At 37.4% G+C, this 20929-nt stretch overlaps 1 protein-coding gene across 1 annotated transcript in view; it reads left to right on the plus strand.

Annotated features, from left to right (window-relative positions):
- TBC1D8B (TBC1 domain family member 8B) overlaps nucleotides 1–20929 on the plus strand; it is a 78643-nt gene that overhangs the window by 23942 nt on the left and 33772 nt on the right. Inside the window, exon 8 of the mRNA XM_061179553.1 lies at nucleotides 20506–20655. Coding sequence (XP_061035536.1) covers nucleotides 20506–20655 — 150 coding nt within the window. The remainder of the gene's footprint in view (nucleotides 1–20505; nucleotides 20656–20929) is intronic.

Here is a 20929-nt window from a genome sequence, read left to right on the forward strand (position 1 = left end):
ATTATGTGCTATGAACAGGAGCCTATTTTAAGATAAGCTTCTGATATCTAAGAGAAGTATTTCTTTGTATTTTTGCTGTAATTTTTTATTTTGCAGGTCAACTCTGGCCCCCAACCATCATTATTATGCTGAGTTTGTGAGATATTCTAATTTAAATCTAATAGTTTGTAGAAAAGTTACACATAAAGAAATATTAATCTTTTTTTTTTAGACATATGGATTTATTATTTATTTATTTATTTATTTATTTTTTGGGCTGTGTTGGGTCTTCGCTTCTGTGCGAGGGCTTCCTCTAGTTGCAGCAAGCGGGGGCCACTCCTCATCGCGGTGCGCGGGCCTCTCACCATCGCGGCCTCTCTTGTTGCGGAGCACAGGCTCCAGACGCGCAGGCTCAGTAGTTGTGGCTCACGGGCCTAGTTGCTCCGCGGCATGTGGGATCTTCCCAGACCAGGGCTCGAACCCGTGTCCCCTGCATTAGCAGGCAGATTCTCAACCACTGCGCCACCAGGGAAGCCCGAAAGTTAAGTAATTTAAGTTTAGTTTCCTGAATACTTTATTATGCTCTTCAAACAATTCAAATATTAAATTGACTTAAACCAGCATCTTTGAAGGTGAATATGTTAATGTGATTTTTATGAATACTTAAAAGGTAATCATGGATAGAAGCAGCACACTTGTCATCCCTTTTATATATTGATGTTTGGGGTTTCGTAACTTAAGGGTTAATTTTTCTTTTCCTTTTTGGCTACTTTTCCTGTAGTTTAGATATACTACTAATAGATAAACTGGTTCCTCAGTCATATGGCCTAAATTAAGGGAATGTACTTTGCTTGAGACCCAGACTCCAACCATGAATTTTTAAATCGGTTTTGCAAAAACATAATCCCTCATTAGAACAGCAAAATGTAACATTAATAGTAAAGTAGACTTGTCAAAACAAGCTTTTTAAAAAAGAAAAGTGTTGTAATATGGCACATATACTCACTAATAGTTTTTTCCTTTGTAATATTCTTCTGTCCTACCCTTATATTCAGACATTGATTTGAATACTCCTTTTAAACTTTCCCTGAATCCTCTTAACTTTCAACCCTTCTAGGTCTTGTTGGCTTCTTGGGTTTCAAGGTGAAATACTACTGGACTGCTTTACCCTAAACTTCTGCTTTTCCTCCACCTTAGTCATGGACATTCTTTTCATCTTTCTTAAGCTACTAAAGTTAAAGGGATGATGTTAAGTGAGCCTTTTTTTCGTACCTCTAGTGGTAACTTCAGACTTCTGGTATAGTTACAATCCACAGAAGCTGGGTAACTGATATGTATTCAAAGTAAAGCTTTGGAGATCATAAAATTAATGTGGAAATGCAAGGGACCCAGAATAGCTAACACAGTATTCAAGAGGAAGAACAAAGTTGGAGGACTCACAATTCTCAATTTCAAAACTTACTACACAGCTGTAGTAAACAAGACAGCATGTTCCTGGTGTAAGGTTAGACATATAGATCAGTGTAATAGAATTGAGAGTCTTGAAATAAAGTCTTACATTTATGGTCAATTGATTTTTAAAAATTAATTAATTTTATTTTTGGCTGTGTTGGGTCTTCGTTGCTGCGCGCGGGCTTTCTCTACTTGTGGCGAGTGGGGGCTACTCTTCGTTGTGGTGCGGGGGCTTCTCACCACGGTGGCTTCTCTTGTTGCGCAGCACGGGCTCTAGGTGCGTGGGCTTCAGTAGTTGTGGCACATGAGCTCAGTAGTTGTGGCTCGCAGGCTCCAGAGCACAGGCTCAGTAGTTGTGGCGCACAGGCTTAGTTGCTCCGCGGCATTTGGGATCTTCCGAGACTAGGGATTGAACCTGTGTCCCCTGCATTGGCAGGCGGATTCTTAACCACTGCACCACCAGGGAAGTCCCTGGTCAATTGATTTTTTCAACAGAGTGCCAAATAAATGCAAAGAGGGAAATATAGTCTATTCAACAAATGGTGTGGGGACAATGGATATCCATATACATACACAAAAAAACATAAAGTTGAACCTTTTTTTACACCATACACAAAAATTAACTCTAAATGGATCAAAGACCTAAATGTAAGAGCTAAAACTATAAAACTCTTAGAGAAAACGTAAGACTAAATCTTCATGACTTTGAATTAGGCAATTTTTTTCTTAGCTGTGACATAAAAACACGACAAAAGAAAAAATATGCAAATTGGCTACATCAAAATTAAAAATGTTTGTTGTACAAATGATACCATCAAGAAAGTGAAGAGACAGTATGCAGAATGAGAGAAAATATTTGCAAATTATATATCTGATAAGGGACATCTATCCAGAATATATAAAAAACTCTTACAACTCAAAAATAAAAGGCAAAGAATCTAATTTTTTTTAAACGGCCAAAGGATTTGAATATACAATTCTCTAAAGAAGATAAAGAAATGGCCATTAAGCACATGAAGATCTTCGAAGTAAATAGTCATTAGGGAACTGCAAATCAAAGCCACAATTAGAGACCCTTTCACACCCACTAGGGTGGCTCTAATAATAAAGACAGACAATAACAAATGTTGAGGAGGATGTGAAGAAATTGAAATCCTTCATACATTGTTGATTGATTCTTTGTTTTAATAATTTCTCTTTGTTGATATTCTCTATTTGATGGGACATAGTTGTCATACTTTCCTTTTTTAAATCTTTTTAATTAATAGACTTTATTTCTTAGAGCAGTTTTAGGTTTACAGAAAAATTGAACAGAAAGTACAGAGTTCCTATATACACCCACCCGCCCTCTACTATGCCCAGTTTTCCCTATTATTAACATCTTGCATTGGTATGGTACATTTGTTATAATTGATGAACCAGTATTGATACATTATTAACTAAAGTGCATAGTTTACATTAGGATCCACTCTTGGTGGTGTACAGTTCTATGGCTTTTGCCAAATACATAATATATCTACCATTATAGTATCATACAGAATAATTTCCCTGCCCTAAATATCCCTTGTGCTCTACCTGTTTATCCCTCTCCCCAACGCTTGGTAACCACTGATCATTTTACTGTTTCTATACTCTTGCCTTTTCCAAAATGTTATATAGTTGGAATCATACCATATGTATCCTTTCCAGACTGACTCCTTAGCAATATGCATTTAAGGTTCCTCCATATCTTTTTGTGGTTTGATACCTCATTTATTTTTTTTTGAATTTTTAAAAATTCAACAAATATTTGTTAAACTTCAACTATGTGTGTAAGGAACTGCCAGGTTCTTTTTTTTCCCCCGGATTTATTGAGATAATTGACATATAACATTGTGTAAGTTTAAGATGAACGATGTGATGATTTGATGCACATATATTAAAATGATTACCACAGTAAGGTTAGTTAACATATCCCCCACCTCATGTAATTACAATTTTGTTGTTGTTGTAGTGAGAACATTTAAATTCTACTCTCGTAGCAACTTTCAAATATACAATATTGTTAACTGTAGTCACCATGCTGTACATTAGATCCCTAGAATTTATTTTCATATAAACTGGAAGTTTGTACACATTGACCAACATCTAATTTCCCCTACTCCTAGCCCCTGGAAACCACCGTTCTACTCTGCTTCTATAAAGCTGGCTATTTTATATTCCACATATAACTGAGATCATACAGTATTTGTCTTTCTCTGTCTGATTTATTTCACTTAGTGTAGTGCCCTCAATGTCCATCCATGTTGCTGCACCTTGCAGAACTTCCTTTTTATGGCTAAATAATAATCTTTTGTGTGTATATATATATACATACACACACACACACACACACACACATATGCACACACCAAATTTTCTTTATCCATTCATCTGTAAACAGTTAGATTTGTCTTAGATTTTGTGAACAATGCTGCAATGAACAAAGGGGTGCAGATATCTCTTCAAGATAGTGACTTCATTTCCTTTGAATGTATACCCAGAAGTGGGATTACCAAATCATGTGGTAGTTCTAATTTTAATCTTTTGAGGACCTCCATACATGTTTTCCATAGCGCTGTACCAATTTACATCATCACCAACAGTGCGCTTTGGCTCCCTATTTTCCACATTCTTGCCAACACTTAATAGATAATAGCTATTGATAAGATAGCTATTGATAAGACTATTGATAATAGTCTTTTGATAATAGCCGTTCTAACAGGTGTGTAATTTTACCTCATTGTGGTTTTGATTTGCATTTCCTGACGGTTAGTGATGTTCAGAACCTTTTCATGTATTTGTTGGCCATTTGTATATCTTTGTAAAAAATATCTATTCAGGTCCCTTGTCCATTTCTTAATCAGGATTTTTGTTCTGTTTTGTTTTGTTTTTTGCTGTTGAGTTGTGTAAGTCCCTTATATGTTGTAGATGTTAATCCCTTATCTGATTTATGGTTTGCAAATACTTTCTTATGTTTTATATGTTGCCTTTTCATTTTGTTGATTATTTCTTTCTCTTTGCAGAAGCTTTTTAACCTTATGTAGTCCCACTTATTGACATTTGCTTACACTTCTGGTGTCCTATCTTAAAAATTGTTGCTAAGACCAATGTGAAGGAACTTTTTCCCCTATATTTTCCTCTAGGAATTTTATGGTTTTGGGTTTTATGATTAAGTCCTTAATTCATTTTGAGTTAATTTTTGTGCATGGTGTAAAATAACGGTCCAATTTCATTCTTTTGCATGTGGATATTCAGTTTTCCCAACACCATTTATTGAAGAGACTGTTCTTTCCACATTGAGTAGTCTTGGTTCCCTTTTCAGATATTAGTTGACTATATATATGTGGATTTATTTCGGGCTCTCATCTCTGTTCTGTTAGCCTGTGTGTCTATTTTTATGCCAGAACCATGCTGTTTTGATTACTGTAGCTTTGTAATATAGTTTGAAATCAGGAAATGTGATGCCTTCAACTTTGTTCTTTTTCAGGATTTCATTGTCTATTCAGGGTCTCTTGTGGTTACATGTGAATTTTAGGATTTCTTTCTATTTCTATGAAAAGTGCCATTTGAATTTTGATAGGGATTGCCTTGAGTCTGTGGATGGCTTTGGGTAGCATGGACTTTTTTTTTTTAACATCTTGATTGGAGTATAATTGCTTTACAGTGTTGTGTTAGCTTCTGCTGTATAACAAAGTGAATCAGCTATATGCATACGTATATCCCCATATCCCCTCCCTCTTGCGTCTCCCTCCCACCTACCTTATCCCACCCCTCTAGGTGGTTGCAAAGCACCGAGCTGATCTCCCTGTGCCATGCAGCTGCTTCCCACTAGCTATTTAAAATTTGGTAGTGTACGTATATCAGTGCTACTCTCTTACTTTGTCCCAGCTTACCCTTCCCCCTACCGTGTCCTCAAGTCCATTTTCTATGTCTGCGTCTTTATTCCTGTCCTGCCCCTAGGTTCTTCAGAACTTTTTTGTTTTTTTTAGATCCCATATATATGTGATAATATACGGTATTTGTTTTTCTGTTTCTGATTTACTTCACTCTGTATGACAGACTCTAGGTCTATCCACCTCACTACAAATAGCTCAATTTCGTTTCCGTTTATGGTTGAGTAATATTCCCTTGTATATATGTGCCACATCTTCTTTATCCATTCATCTGTCGATGGACACTTAGGTTGCTTCCATGTCCTGGCTATTGTAAATAGAGCTGCAGTGAACATTGTGGTACATGACTCTTTTTGAATTATGGTTTTCTCAGGGTATATGCCCAGTAGTGGGATTGCTGGGTCGTATGGTACTTCTATTTTAGTCTTTTAAGGAACCTTCATACTGTTCTCCATAGTGGCTGTACCAATTTACATTCCCACCAACAGTGTAAGAGGGTTCCCTTTTCTCCACACCCTCTCCAGCATTTATTGTTTGTAGATTTTTTGATGATGGCCATTCTGACCGGTGTGAGGTGATACCTCATTGTAGTTTTGATTTGCATTTCTCTAATGATTAGTGATGTTGAGCATCTTTTCATGTGTTTGCTGGCAATCTGCATATCTTCTTCGGAGAAATGTCTATTTAGGTCTTCTGCCCATTTTTGGATTGGGTTGTTTGTTTTTTTGATATTGACCTACATGAGCTGCTTGTATATTCTGGAGATTAATCCTTTGTCACTTGTTTTGTTTGCAAATAGTTTCTCCCATTCTGAGGGTTGTCTTTTCATCTTGTTTATGGTTTCCTTTGCTGTGCAAAATCTTTTAAGTTTCATTAGGTCCCATTTGTTTATTTTTGTTTTTATTTCCATTTCTCTAGGAGGTGGGTCAAAAACGATCTTGCTGTGATTTATGTCACAGAGTGTTCTGCCTATGTTTTCCTCTAAGAGTTTTATAGTGTCTGGCCTTACATTTAGGTCCTTAATCCATTTTGAGTTTATGTTTGTGTATGGTGTTAGGGAGTGTTCTACTTTCATTCTTTTACATGTAGCTGTCCTGTTTTCCCAGCACCACTTATTGAAGAGGCTGTCTTTTCTCCATTGTATATCCTTGCCTCCTTTATCAAAGATAAGGTGACCATATGTGCATGGGTTTATCTCTGGGCTTTCTATCCTGTTCCCTTGATCTATATTTCTGTTTTTGTGCCAGTACCATACTGTCTTGGTTACTGTAGCTTTGTAGTATAGTCTGAAGTCTGGGAGCCTGATTCCTCCAGCTCCGTTTTTCTTTCTCAAGATTGTTTTGCTATTCAGGGTCTTTTGTGTTTCCATACAAATTGTGAAATTTTTCGTTCTAGTTCTGTGAAAGATGCCATTGGTAGTTTGATAGGGATTGCATTGAATCTATAGATTGCTTTGGGTAGTATAGTCATTTTCACAATCTTGATTCTTCCAGTCCAAGAACATAGTATATCTCTCCATCTGTCTGTATCATCTTCAGTTTCTTTCATCAGTGTCTTATAGTTTTCTGCATACAGGTCTTTTGTCTCCTTAGGTAGGTTTATTCCTAGGTATTTTATTCTTTTTGTTGCAGTGGTAAATGGGAGTGTTTCCTTAATTTCTCTTTCAGATTTTTCATCATTAGTGTATAGGAATGCAACAGATTTCTGTGCATTAATTTTATATCCTGCTACTCTACCAAATTCATTGATTAGCTCTAGTAGTTTTCTGGTGGCATCTTTAGGATTCTCTATGTATAGTATCATGTCATCTACAAACAGTGACAGTTTTACTTCTTCTTTTCCAATTTGTATTCCTTTTATTTCTTTTTCTCCTCTGATTGCTGTGGCTAAAACTTCCAAAACTATGTTGAATAATAGTGGTGAGAGTGGGCACCCTTGTCTTGTTTCTGATCTTAGAGGAAATGGTTTCAGTTTTTCACCATTGAGAACGATGTTGGCTGTGGGTTTGTCATATATGACCTTTATTATGTTGAGGTAGATTCCCTCTATGCCTACTTTCTCAAGCGTTTTTTATCATAAATGGGTGTTGAATTTTGTCAAAAGCTTTTTCTGCATCTATTGAGATTATCAGGGTTTTTTTCCTTCAATTTGTTAATATGATCTGTCACATTGATTGATTTGCATATACTGAAGAATCCTTGCATTCCTGGGATAAACCCCACTTGATCATGATGTATGATCCTTTTAATGTGCTGTTGGATTCTGTTTCCTAGCATTTTGTTGAGCATTTTTGCATCTATGTTCATCAGAGATATTGGCCTGTAGTTTTCCTTTTTTGTGACATCTTTGTCTGGTTTTGGTATCAGGGTGATGGTGGCCTCATAGAGTGAATTTGGGAGTGTTCCTCCCTCTGCTGTATTTTGGAAGAGTTGGAGAAGGATAGGTGTTAGCTCTTCTGTAAATGTTTGATAGAATTCATCTCTGAATCCATCTGGTCCTGGGATTTTGATTGTTGGAAGATTTTTTTTTTAATCAGTCATCAATTTTATATACATCAGTGTATGCATGTCAATCCCAATCGCCCAATTTGTTGGAAGATTTTTAATCACAGTTTCAATTTCAGTGCTTGTGATTGGTCTGTTTATATTTTCTATGTCTTCCTGGTTCAGTCTCGGAAGCTTGTGCTTTTCTAAGAATTTGTCCATTTCTTCCAGGTTGTCCATTTTATTGGCATAGAGTTCCTTATAGTAATCTCTCATGGTCCTTTGTATTTCTGCAGGGTCAGTTGTTACTTCTCCTTTTTCATTTCTAATTCTGTTGATTTGAGTCTTCTCCCTTTATTTCTTGAAGAGTCTGGCTAATGGTTTATCAATTTTGTTTATCTTCTCAAAGAACCAGCTTTTAGTTTTATTGATGTTTGCTATTGTTTCTTTCATTTCTTTTTCATTTATTTCTGATCTGATCTTTATGATTTATTTCCTTCTGCTAACTTTGGGTTTTTTAAATTCTTCTTTCTCTAATTGCTTTAGGTGTAAGGTTAGGTTGTTTATTAGAGATGTTTCTTCTTTCTTGAGGTAGGACTGCATTGCTATAAACTTCCCTCTTAGAACTGCTTTTGCTGCATCCCATAGGTTTTGGGTCGTGGTGTTTTATTGTCATTTGTTTCTAGGTATTTTTTGATTTCCTCTTTGATCTCTTCAGTGATCTCTTGGTTATTTAGTAGTGTATTGTTTAGCCTCCATGCGTTTGTATTTTTTACAGTTTTTTTCCTGTAATTGATATCTAGTCTCATAGCTTTGCGGTCGGAAAATCTACTTGATCCGATTTCAATTTTCTTAAAATTACCAAGGCTTGATTTGTGACCCAAGATATGATCTATCCTAGAGGATGTTCCATGAACACTTGAGAAGAAAGTGTATTCTGTTCTTTTTGGATGGAATGTCCTATAAGTACCAATTAAGTCCATCTTGTTTAATGTATCATTTAAAGCTTGTGTTTCCTTATTTATTTTCATTTTGGATGATCTGTCCATTGGTGAAAGTGGGGCGTTGAAGTCCCCTACTGTTACTGTGTTACTGTCAATGTCCCCTTTTATGGCTGTTAGCATTTGCCTTATGTATTGAGGTGCTCCTATATTGGGTGCATAAATATTTACAATTGTTCTATCTTCTTCTTGGATTGATCCCTTGATCATTATGTGGTGTCCTTCTGTGTCTCTTGTAATAGTCTTTATTTTAAAGTCTATTTTGTCTGATAAGAGAATTGCTACTCCAGCTTTCTTTTGATTTCCATTTGCATGGAATATCTTTTTCCATCCCCTCACTTTCAGTCTGTATGTGTCCCTAGGTCTGAAGTGGGTCTCTTGTAGACAGCCTATGTACAGGTCTTGTTTTTGTATCCATTCAGCCAGTCTGTGTCTTTTGGTTGGAGCATTTAATCCATTTACATTTAAGGTAATTATTGGTATGTTTGTTCCTGTTACCATTTTCTTAATTGTTTTGGTTTTGTTGTTGTAGGTCTTTTCTTTCTCTTGTGTTTCCTGCCTAGAGAAGTTCCTTTAGCATTTGTTGTAGAGCTGGTTTGGTGGTTCTGAATTCTCTTAGGTTTTGCTTATCTGTAAAGGTTTTAATTTCTCCATCAAATCTGAATGAGAGTAATCTTGGTTGTAGGTTTTTCCGTTTCATCACTTTATTTATTTATTTATTTATTTTATCTCCCTTGCTCTATACACTGTAATTTATTTAACTGAATCCATGACCTTTCCAAACATTTCTTATTTTATCGCATTGCAGATTTTTGTCATTTCTTTTTCTTTTTTTTTAATTTTTGAATTTTATTTTATTTTTTTATACAGCAGGTCCTTCTTAGTCATTAATTTTATACACATCAGTGTATACATGTCAATCCAAATCTCCCAATTCATCACACCACCACCACCACCACCACCCCCAGCCGCTTTCCCTCCTTGGTGTCCATACGTTATTTCTCTACATCTGTGTCTCAACTTCTGCCCTGCAAACCGGTTCATCTGTACCATTTTCCTAGGTTCCACATATACGCGTTAATATACGATATTTGTTTTTCTCTTTCTCTCTTACTTCACTCTGTATAACAGTCTCTAGATCCATGCACGTCTCTACAAATGACCCAATTTCGTTCCTTTTTATGGCTGAGTAATATTCCATTGTATATATGTACTACATCTTCTTTATCCATTCGTCTGTCGATGGGCATTTAGGTTGCTTTCATGACCTGGCTATTGTAAATCGTGCTGCAATGAACATTGGGTTGCATGTGTCTTTTTGAATTATGGTTTGCTCAGGGTATATGCCCACTAGTGGGATTGCTGTGTCATATGGTAATTCTATTTTTAGTTTTTTAGGGAACCTCCATACTGTTCGCCATAGTGGCTGTATCAATTTACATTCCCACCAACAGTGCAAGAGGGTTCCCGTTTCTCCACACCCTCTCCAGCATTTGTTGTTTGTAGATTTTCTGATGATGCCCATTCTAACTGGTGTGAGGTGATACCTCATTGTAGTTTTAATTTGCAGTTCTCTAATAATTAGTGATGTTGAGCAGCTTTTCATGTACTTCTTGGCCAACTGTATGTCTTCTTTGGAGAAATGTCTATTTAGGTCTTCTGCCCATTTTTGGATTGGGTTGTTTTTCTTAATATTGAGCTGCATGAGCTGTGTATATATTTTGGAGATTAATCCTTTGTCCATTGATTCATTTGCAAATATTTTCTCCCATTCTGACGGTTGTCTTTTCTTCTTGTTTATGGTTTCCTTTGCTGTGCAAAAGCTTTGAAGTTTCATTAGGTCCCATTTGTTTATTTTTGGTTTTTTTTCCATTACTCTAGGAGGTGGATCAAAAAAGATCTTGCTGTGATTTATGTCATAGAGTGTTCTGCCTATGTTTTCCTCTAAGAGTTTTATAGTGTCCGGTCTTACATTTAGGTCTTTAATCCATTTTGAGTTTATTTTTGTGTTTGGTGTTATGGAGTGTTCTAATTTCATTCTTTTACATGTAGCTGTCCAGTTTTCCCAGCACCACTTATTGAAGAGGCTGTCTTTTCTCCATTGTATATCCTTGCCTCCTTTGTCATAGATTAGTTGACCACAGGTGCGTGGGTTTATCTCTGGGCTTTCTATCTTCTTCCATTGATCTATGTTTCGGTTTTTGTGCCAGTGCCATATTGTCTTGGTGACTGTTGCTTTGTAGTATAGTCTGAAGTCAGGGAGTCTGATTCCTCCAGCTCCGTTTTTTTTCCCTCAAGACTGCTTTGGCTATTCGGGGTCTTTTGTGTCTCCATACAAATTTTAAGATTTTTTGTTCTAGTTCTGTAAAAAATGCCATTAGTAATTTGATAGGGATTGCATTGAATCTGTAGATTGCTTTGGGTAGTATAGTCATTTTCACAATCTTGATTCTTCCAATCCAAGAACATGGTATATCTCTATCTGTTAGTATCATCTTTAATTTCTTTCATCAGTGTCTTATTGTTTTCTGCATACAAGTCTTTTGTCTCCCTTGGTAGGTTTATTCCTAGGTAGTTTATTCTTTTTGTTGCAATGGTAATGGGAGTGTTTCCTTAATTTCTCTTTCAGATTTTTCATCCTTAGTGTATAGGAATGCAAGAGATTTCTGTGCATTAATTTTGTATCCTGCAACTTTACCATATTCATTGATTAGCTCTGGTAGTTTTCTGGTGGCATCTTTAGGATTCTCTATGTATAGTATCATGTCATCTGCAAACAGTGACAGTTTTACTTCTTCTTTTCCAATTTGTATTCCTTTAATTCTTTTTCTTCTCTGATTGCCGTGGCAGGACTTCCAAAACTATGTTGAATAATAGTGGTGAGAGTGGACATCCTTGTCTTGTTCCTGATCTTAGAGGAAATGCTTTTAGTTTTTCACCATTGAGAATGATGTTTGCTGTGGATTTGTTGTATATGGCCTTTATTTTGTTGAGGTAGGTTCCCTCTATGCCCACCTTCTGGAGAGTTCTTACCATAAATGGGTGTTGAATTTCGTCAAGAGCTTTTTCTGCATCTATTGAGATGATCATATGGTTTTTCTTCTTCAATTTGTTAGTATGGTGTATCACATTGATTGATTTACGTATATTGAAACCTTGCACCCCTGGGATAAATCCCACTTGATCATGGTGTATGACCCTTTTAATGTGTTGTTGGATTCTGTTTGCTAGTATTTTGTTGAGGATTTTTGCATCTATATTCATCAGTGATATTGGTCTGTAATTTTCTTTTTTTGTAGTATCTTTGTCTGGTTTTGGTATCAGGGTGATGGTGGCCTCATAGAATGAGTTTGGGAGTGTTCCTTCCTCTGCAGTTTTTTGGAAAAGTTTGAGAAGGATGGGTGTTAGCTCTTTTCTAATTGTTTGATAGAATTCACCTGTGAAGCCACCTGGTCCTGGACTTTTGTTTGTTGGAAGATTTTTAATCACAGTTTCAATTTCATCACTTGTGTTTGGCCTGTTCATATTTTCTATTTCTTCCTGGTTCAGTCTTGGAAGGTTATACCTTTCTAAGAATTTGTCCATTTCTTCCAGGTTGTCCATTTTATTGGCATACAGTTGCTTGTAGTAGTCTCTCAGGATGCTTTGTATTTCTGCGGTGTCTGTTGTAACTTCTCCTTGTTCATTTCTAATTTTATTGATTTGAGTCCTCTCCCCCTTTTTCTTGATGAGTCTGGCTAATGGTTTATGAATTTTGTTTATCTTCTCAAAGAACCAGCTCTTAGTTTTATTGATCTTTGCTATAGTTTTCTTTTTTTCTATTTCATTTATTTCTGCTGTGATCTTTATGATTTCTTTCCTTCTGGTAACTTTGGGTTTTGTTTGTTCTTCTTTCTCTAGTTCCTTTAGGTGTAAGGTTAGATTGTTTATTTGAGATTTTTCTTGTTTCTTTAGGTAGGCTTGTATAGCTATAAACTTTCTTCTTAGAACTGCTTTTGCTGCATCCCATAGGTTTTGGATCATCATGTTTTCTCTGTCATTTGTTTCTAGGTATTTTTTGATTTCCTCTTTGATTTCTTCAGTGATCTCTTGGTTATTTAGTAACGTATTGTTTAGCCTCCATATGTTTGTGTGTTTTACGTTTTTTTCCCTGTAATTCATTTCTAATCTCATAACATTGTGGTCAGAAAAGATGCTTGATATGATTTCAGTTTTCTTAAATTTACTGTGGCTTGATTTGTGACCGAAGATGTGATCTATCCTGGAGAAAGTTCCGTACGCACTTGAGAAGAAAGTGTAATCTGCTGTTTCTGGATGGAATGTCCTATGAATATCAATTACTTCTGTCTGGTCTATTGTGTCATTTAAAGCTTCTGTTTCCTTATTTATTTTCATTTTGGATAATCTGTCCATTGGTGTAAGTGAGGTGTTAAAGTCCCCCACTATTACTGTGTTACTGTCGATTTCCTCTTTTAGAGCTGTTAGCAGTTGCCTTATGTATTGAGGTGCTCCTATGTTGGGTGCATATATATTTAAAATTGTTATATCTTCTTCTTGGATTGATCCCTTGATCATTATGTAGTGTCCTTCCTTGTCTCTTGTAACATTCTTTATTTTAAAGTCTATTTTATCTGATATGAGTATTGCTACTCCAGCTTTCTTCTGATTTCCATTTGCATGGAATATCTTTTTCCATCCCCTCACTTTCAGTGTGTATGTGTCCCTAGGTCTGAAGTGGGTCTCTTGTAGACAGCATATATATGGGTCTTTTTTTTGTATCAATTCAGCAAACCTGTGTCTTTTGGTTGGAGCATTTAATCCATTCACGTTTAAGGTAATTATCGATATGTATGATCCTATGACCATTTTCTTAATTGTTTTGGTTTGTTTTTGTAGGTCCTTTTCTTCTCTTGTGTTTCCCACTTAGAGAAGTTCCTTTGGCATTTGTTGTAGAGCTGGTTTGGTGGTGCTGAATTCTCTTAGCTTTTGCTTATCTGTAAAGCTTTTGATTTCTCCATCGAATCTGAATGAGATCATTGCTGGCTAGAGTAATCTTGGTTGTAGGTTCTTCCCTTTCATCACTTTAATTATATCATGCCACTCCCTTCTGGCTTGTAGAGTTTTTGCTGAGAAATCAGCTGTTAACCTTATGGGAGTTCCCCTGTATGTTATTTGTCGTTTTTCCCTTGCTGCCTTCAATAATTTTTATTTGTCTTTAATTTTTGCCAGTTTGATTACTGTGTGTCTTGGCGTGTTTCTCCTTGGGTTTATCCTGTGTGGGGCTTTCTGGGCTTCCTGGACTTGGGTGGCTATTTCTTTCCCATGTTAGGGAAGTTTTAGACTATAATCTCTTCAAATATTTTCTCTGGTCCTTTCTCTCTCTCTTCTCCTTCTGGGACCCCTATAATGCGAATGTTGTTGCATTTACTGTTGTCACAGAGGTCTCTTAGGCTGTCTTCATTTCTTTTCGTTCTTTTTTCTTTATTCTATTCCGCAGCAGTGAATTCCACCATTCTGTCTTCCAGGTCACTTTATCCGTTTTTCTGCCTCAGTTATTCTGCTATTGATTCCTTCTAGTGTATTTTTCATTTCAGTTATTGTATTGTTCATCTCTGTTTGTTTGTTCTTTAATTTTTCTAGGTCTTTGTTAAACATTTCTTGCATCTTCTCGATCTTTGCCTCCATTCTTTTTCCGAGGTCCTGGATCATCTTCACTATCATTATTCTGAATTCTTTTTCTGGAAGGTTGCCTACCTCCACTTCATTTAGTTGTTTTTCTGGGGTTTTATCTTGTTCCTTCATCTGGTACATAGCCCTCTGCCTTTTCATCTTGTCTATCTTTCTGTGAATGTGGTTTTTGTTCCACAGGCTGCAGGATTGTAGTTCTTCTTGCTTCTGCTGTCTGCCCTCTGGTGGATGAAGCTATCTAAGAGGTTTGTGCAAGTTTCCTGATGGGAGGGACTGGTGGTGGGTAGAGCTGGGTGTTGCTCTGGTTGGCAGAGCTTAGCAAAACTTTAATCTTCTTGTCTGCTGATGGGTGGGGCTGGGTTCCCTCCCTGTTGGTTGTTTGGCCTGAGGCAACCCAACACTGGAGCCTACCTGGGCTCTTTGGTGGGGCTAACGGCAGACTCTGTGAGGGCTCACGCCAAGGAGTACTTCCCAGAACTTCTGCCGCCAGTGTCCTTGTCCCCACGGTGAGCCACAGACACCGCCCACCTCTGCAGGAGACCCTCCAACACTAGCAGGTAGGTCTGGTTCAGTCTCCCCTGGGGTCACTGCTCCTTCCCCTGGGTCCTGATGCGCACACTACTTTGTTTGTGCCCTCCAAGAGTGGAGTCTCTGTTTCCCCCAGTCCTGTAGAAGTCCTGCAGTCAAATCCCACTAGCCTTCAAAGTCTGATTCTCTAGGAATTCCTCCTCCCGTTGCTGGACCCCCAGGTTGGGAACCTGACGTAGGGCTCAGAACCTTCGCTCCAGTGGGTGGACTTCTGTGGTATAAGTGTTCTCTAGTCTGTGAGTCACCCTCCCAGCAATTATGGGATTTGATTTTACTGAGATTGCGCCCCTCCTATCGTCTCATTGTGGCTTCTCCTTTGTCTTTGGATGTGGGGTATCTTTTTTGGTGAGTTCCAGTGTCTTCCTGTCGATGATTGTGCAGCAGCTTGTTGTGATTCTGGTGTTCTCACAAGAGGGAGTGAGAGCACGTCCTTCTACTCCGCTCTCTTGGTTCCTGTCCCTTTCATCACTTTAAATATGTCCTGCCACTCCTTTCTGGCTTGCAGAGTTTCTGCTGAAAAATGAGCTCTTAACCTTATGGGGATTCCCTTGTATGTTATTTGTTGCTTTTCCCTTGCGGCTTTCAGTATTTTTTTTTTATCTAATTTTTTTTAATAGAATAAGCTCGTGGATTATTGCATAGGCATATGGGAGTCCATGGATATATTTTTTTTAAATTTTATTTATTTAATTTATTTATTTATGGCTGTGTTGGGTCTTCGTTTCTGTGCAAGGGCTTTCTCTAGTTGCGGAACGTGGGGGCCACTCTTCATCGCGGTGTGCGGGCCTCTCACTATCGCGGCCTCTCTTGTTGCAGAGCACAGGCTCCAGACGCGCAGGCTCAGTAATTGTGGCTCACGGGCCTAGTTGCTCCACGGCATGTGGGATCTTCCCAGACCAGGGCTCGAACCCGTGTCCCCTGCATTGGCAGGCAGATTCTCAACCACTGCGCCACCAGGGAAGCCCTGTATCTAATTTTTGATAGTTTGACTAATATGTGTTTTGGCACGTTTCTCTTTGGTTTATCCTGTATGGTACTCTTTGTGCTTCTTGGACTTGATTGACTATTTCCTTTCCCATGTTAGGAAACTTTTCAATTATAATCTCTTCAAATATTTTCTCAGACCCTTTCTTTTTCTCTTCTTCTTCTGGGACCCCTATAATTCGAATGTTGGTGCGTTTAATGTTGTCCCAGTTGTCTCTGAGACTGTCCTCAATTCTTTTTATTCTTTTTTCTTTATTCTGCTCCCTGGCAGTTATTTCCACCATTTTATCTTCCAGCTCACTTATCCGTTCTTCTGCCTCAGTTATTCTGTTATTGATTCCTTCTAGAGTATTTTCAATTTCAGTAATTGTATTGTTCATCGCTGTTTGTTTGCTCTTTAGTTCTTCTAGATCCTTGTTAAATGTTTCTTGTATTTTCTCCATTCTGTTTCTGAGATTTTGGATCATCTTTACTGTCATTACTCTGAATTGTTTTTCAGGTAGGTTGCCTATTTCATCTTCATTTATTTGGTCTTGTAGGTTTTTACCTTGCTCCTTTATCTGTAACAAATTTTTTTTGTCATTTCTTTTTTTTTTTTTTTGATGGGTGATGCTGTATTCCTGTCTTACTGGTCGTTTGGCCTGAGACGTCCAGCACTGGAGTTTGCAGGCAGTTAGACAGAGCTGGGTGTTGGTGCTGAGATGAGGACCTCTGGGAGGCCTCACTCCGATTGATATTCCCTGGGGTGTGAGGTTCTCTGTTAGTCCAGCGGTTTGGACTCAGAGCTCCCACCACAGGAACTTGGGCCTGACCTCTGGCCTGGGAACCAAGATCCCACAACCTGGTCTCTGGGGGTTCCTCCTGTCCCCTTAGGTGTCTGTAGTCCCTCACCAGTGCCTGGTAGGTGCCCTAGTTGTGAGGTGCCACAAATTCCACGTCCTCCTAGTACGCCATCTTGACTCCACCCTTCAGCATGCACATTTTAACAATATTAATTCTTTTTTTTAATAAATTTATTTATTTACCTATTTTTTGGCTGCATTGGGTCTTCGTCGCTGCACGTGGGCTTTCTCTAGTTGCAGCGAGCGGGGGCTACTCTTCATTGTGGTGCGCGGACTTCTCATTGTGGTGGCCTCTCTTGTTTCAGAGCAGAGGCTCTAGGCGCGTGGGCTGCAGTAGTTGTGGCACGCGGGCTCAGTAGTTTGTGGCTCACGGGCTCTAGAGTGCAGGCTTAGTAGTTGTGGCACATGGACCTAGTTGCTCTGTGGCAGTGGGATCTTCCTGGACCAGGGCTCGAACCCGTGTCCCCTGCATTGGCAGGCATATTCTTAACCACTGCGCCACCAGGGAAGTCCCACAATATTAATTCTTTTGATCCATGAACACAAGTTATCTTTCCATTCATTTGTGTCTTCATCAGTTTCTTTCATCAGTGTTTTATCAGTTTTGGTGTATAGATTTTCACTTTCTTGGTTAATTTATTCCTAAGTATTTTATTGTTTTTGATGTTAATGTAAATGTGATTGTTTTCTTTATTTTTTTTTCAGATAGTTCATTTTTAGTGTATAGAAACACAACTGATTTTGTATCCTGAAAGTTTACTGAGTTTGTTGATTAGTTCTAACAGTTTTTGGTAGAGTCTTAAGGATTTTCTCTATACAAGTTCATGTCATCAGCAAACAGACAGTTTTACTTTCTTTCTGAGTTAGATGCCTTTTGTTTGTTTTTCTTGTTTAGTTTCTCTGGCTAGGATTTATGGTACTTTGTTGAAAAGTAGTGGTGAGAGTGGGCACCCTTATCTTGTTCCTGATCTTAGAGAGAAAGCTTTCAACCTTTTACCATGGAGTATGATGTTAGCTTTGGGCTTGTCATATATGGCCTTTATTATATTGAGGTATGTTTCTTCTATACCCACTTTATTGAGAGTTTTTATTATGAAAGGATGTTGAATATTTGTCAAATAATTTTTCTGCATCTATTGAAATGATCATATGATTTTTACCTTTCATTCTATTAATGTGGTGTATCACATTTTGTTGATTTGTGTATTTTGAACCATCCTTGCCTCCCAGGGATAAATCCCAGTTGATCATGGTGTATGATCCTTTTAATGTGCTGTTGAATTCAGTTTGCTAGTATTTTGTTGAGAATTTTTGCATCTGTATGCATCAGGGATTTTGGCTTGTAGTTTTCTTTTCTTGTAGTGTTCCCATCTGGATTTGGTTTCAGGGGACTGCTGGCCTTGTAAAATGAGTTTGGATGTGTTCCCTCCTATTTAATTTTTTTGCAAGAGTTTGAGGATTAGCGTTAATTCTTCTTTACATGTTTGGTAGATTTTACCCATGACACCATCTGGTCCAGGGCTTTTTGTTGTTGTTGTTGAGAGGTTTTGTATTAGATTCAGTTTCCTTACATATTATTGGTTATGTTCAGATTTTCTATGTTTTATGATTAAGTCTTGGTAGATTGTATGTCTCTAGGAGTTTGTCCATTTCTTCTGTGTCATCCCATTTGTTGGCATATAATTGGTCAAAGTAATGTCTTATGATCCTTTTAATTTCTGTGTCATCAGGCATAAAGTCTCCTCTTTCATTTCTAATTTTATGTTTGAATCCTCTCTCTTTTTTTCATGGTACATCTAGCTAAAGGTTTGTCAATTTTGTTTATCTTTTCAAAAAAACCAGCTCTTAGTTGTGTTGATAGTTTATTTCTTTTTATTGCTGAAAAATATTCCATTCTCTGGATATACCAGTGTTTATCCATTCACCTATTGAAGGACACCTTAGTTGCTTCCAGTTTTTGGTAATTATGAATAAAGCTGCTATAAACATTCATGTGCAGGTTTTTGTGTGGACATAAGTTTTCAACTCATTATGGTACATACTTAGGAGCACAGTTGCTGAATCATATGGTAAGACTATGTTTAGCTTTATAAGAAACTGTCATACCATCTCTTAAAGTACTGTATTGCTTTGTATTCCCGCCAGCAATGAATAAGAGTTCTTCTTATTCCACATCCCTAGTAGCACTTGGTGTTATCAGTGTTCTGGATTTTAGCCATTTTAATAGATGTGAAATGGTATCTCATTGTTTAAATTTGCAACTACCTAATGACATATGATGTTGAGCATCTTTTCATATGATTGTCGTCTTTATATCTTCTTTGGTGAGGTCTCTGCTTAGATATTTTGCCCACTTTTAAACTTGGTCCTTTATTTTTTTAAACAGTTTCCTTTAGTTCTTTGAATATATATATAATAGCTGCTTTCCATTCCTAGTTTAAAAAAATCTAAGAAGTAAGCACCTTCTGGGACATTTTTTTTGTTGGTTGCCTTTTTTTAAATTTTTTTTTTAGTTCTTGTTTGTATTTTTAAGCATGGCTTCCTCAGATCACTCCCTGAGTCAGTATAAATCAGTGGTCAGCCAATGATGGGCCAGAAGATTTCCTTAAATGCCTTGAACCAGTAAGTTCTCCATCTTTTGCCAAGAGGATCTTTGTGTGAAGGTATAGTTCATACTTTAGGAAGTTTATAAATCAGCCTTAGTTTTCATTTCTTATTTCCAGAGTTGAATGACTGGGGCCTTCTCCTGTCCCATTTCTTTCCTGGGTAGGTGCACAGTCTTGTATACTCATGCATACTTTCAGATCCCCAAGAATATGTTGGAACCTTTCAAAGTTCCCCTATGACCATCTGGTTTTCAAGGTCTTCCTTTTAAATTTTTAGCCAGGCTCTTGTTTGCCCCAAATTGAAATCACAGCCTTAGGCAGCTGTGATATTATCAGAAGATTGCTATGGTTTTCTTGGTATGCCTGGGGGAAAGGACTTTTTACATAGAGCTGAGCTCTGAGTCAAATCAAATATAACAACACCCTAGGAATGGAGATTTTCCAGGTAGCTGCTAGTTTGGTGAAAATATTGACTGTGTTCTGGGGATGGGGCTTTTAATGAAGCTCCAAAAGATCCATTGGCTGTGATAATGCTGACTTTCATGGCTACCATACCTCTGAGCTTGGAAGGGAGGGAGGATGGGAATAACCTCAAGTTAAAACTTCACAGACTGGTGTTCTTACTGAGGTTCATTAGTTTTTTTTGAATCGATACTTTTCAGTTCATTCTGTGCCTTTGGTTAATTTCCAATGTTCTGACCTGTTTTTGTTTTTTTAATGTTTTGCCTGTATTTTATTGCCCAAGTAGGGGAATTCATTCACTAAGGTCCTGAGCTTGATGTTCTGGACATTAGTTTGTTGACACCTCTAATTTTGGTGGACAAACAATGTTCTTCTGAGACATTGTTTTAATATTTATTATGTACATAAATTGTGGTTTGTAAATGACAGATAAAACATTAGCACTTTTTCTTTTTGCAGAAACTTTTAGGCAGACATTTGGGACAATTATATTCTTTCTTTTTCAGGTTCCTATTAGTTCTGAGTCTGTAGACCCATCTGATGATATTGAGGTACAATCTTTGATATGTCAGAGAGAATGCAGCAAAACTGTGAACACTGAAGCCTTAATGACAGTATTTCACCCTCAGGATTTGGAGACTCTTAATTCCAAAATGGTAGGAAAACAAAATATTTAAATCTATAGATTGAAACAGTTGATCAAAAATAAAAATCTTAGATCAGACTGAAAACTCTTCTTTTTGAGCTTGAAAAGGTTTTCTAGCAGGTACTACTGTGTGACATGTTTGGTTCCATTACAAAATAGGACTGTTATCAAGAATTAAGATGAAAGTTGAACCTTGGGTTTTATTTGCATAGATTTCTAACAGTCAATCCTAATTGGGGTGATTGGTGAGAATGATGGTTCAAAGCTTTACCTCCTAGGTGTCA

Source organism: Eubalaena glacialis, chromosome X (genome assembly GCF_028564815.1).
Source record: "Eubalaena glacialis isolate mEubGla1 chromosome X, mEubGla1.1.hap2.+ XY, whole genome shotgun sequence".
Classification (NCBI taxonomy): domain Eukaryota; kingdom Metazoa; phylum Chordata; class Mammalia; order Artiodactyla; family Balaenidae; genus Eubalaena; species Eubalaena glacialis.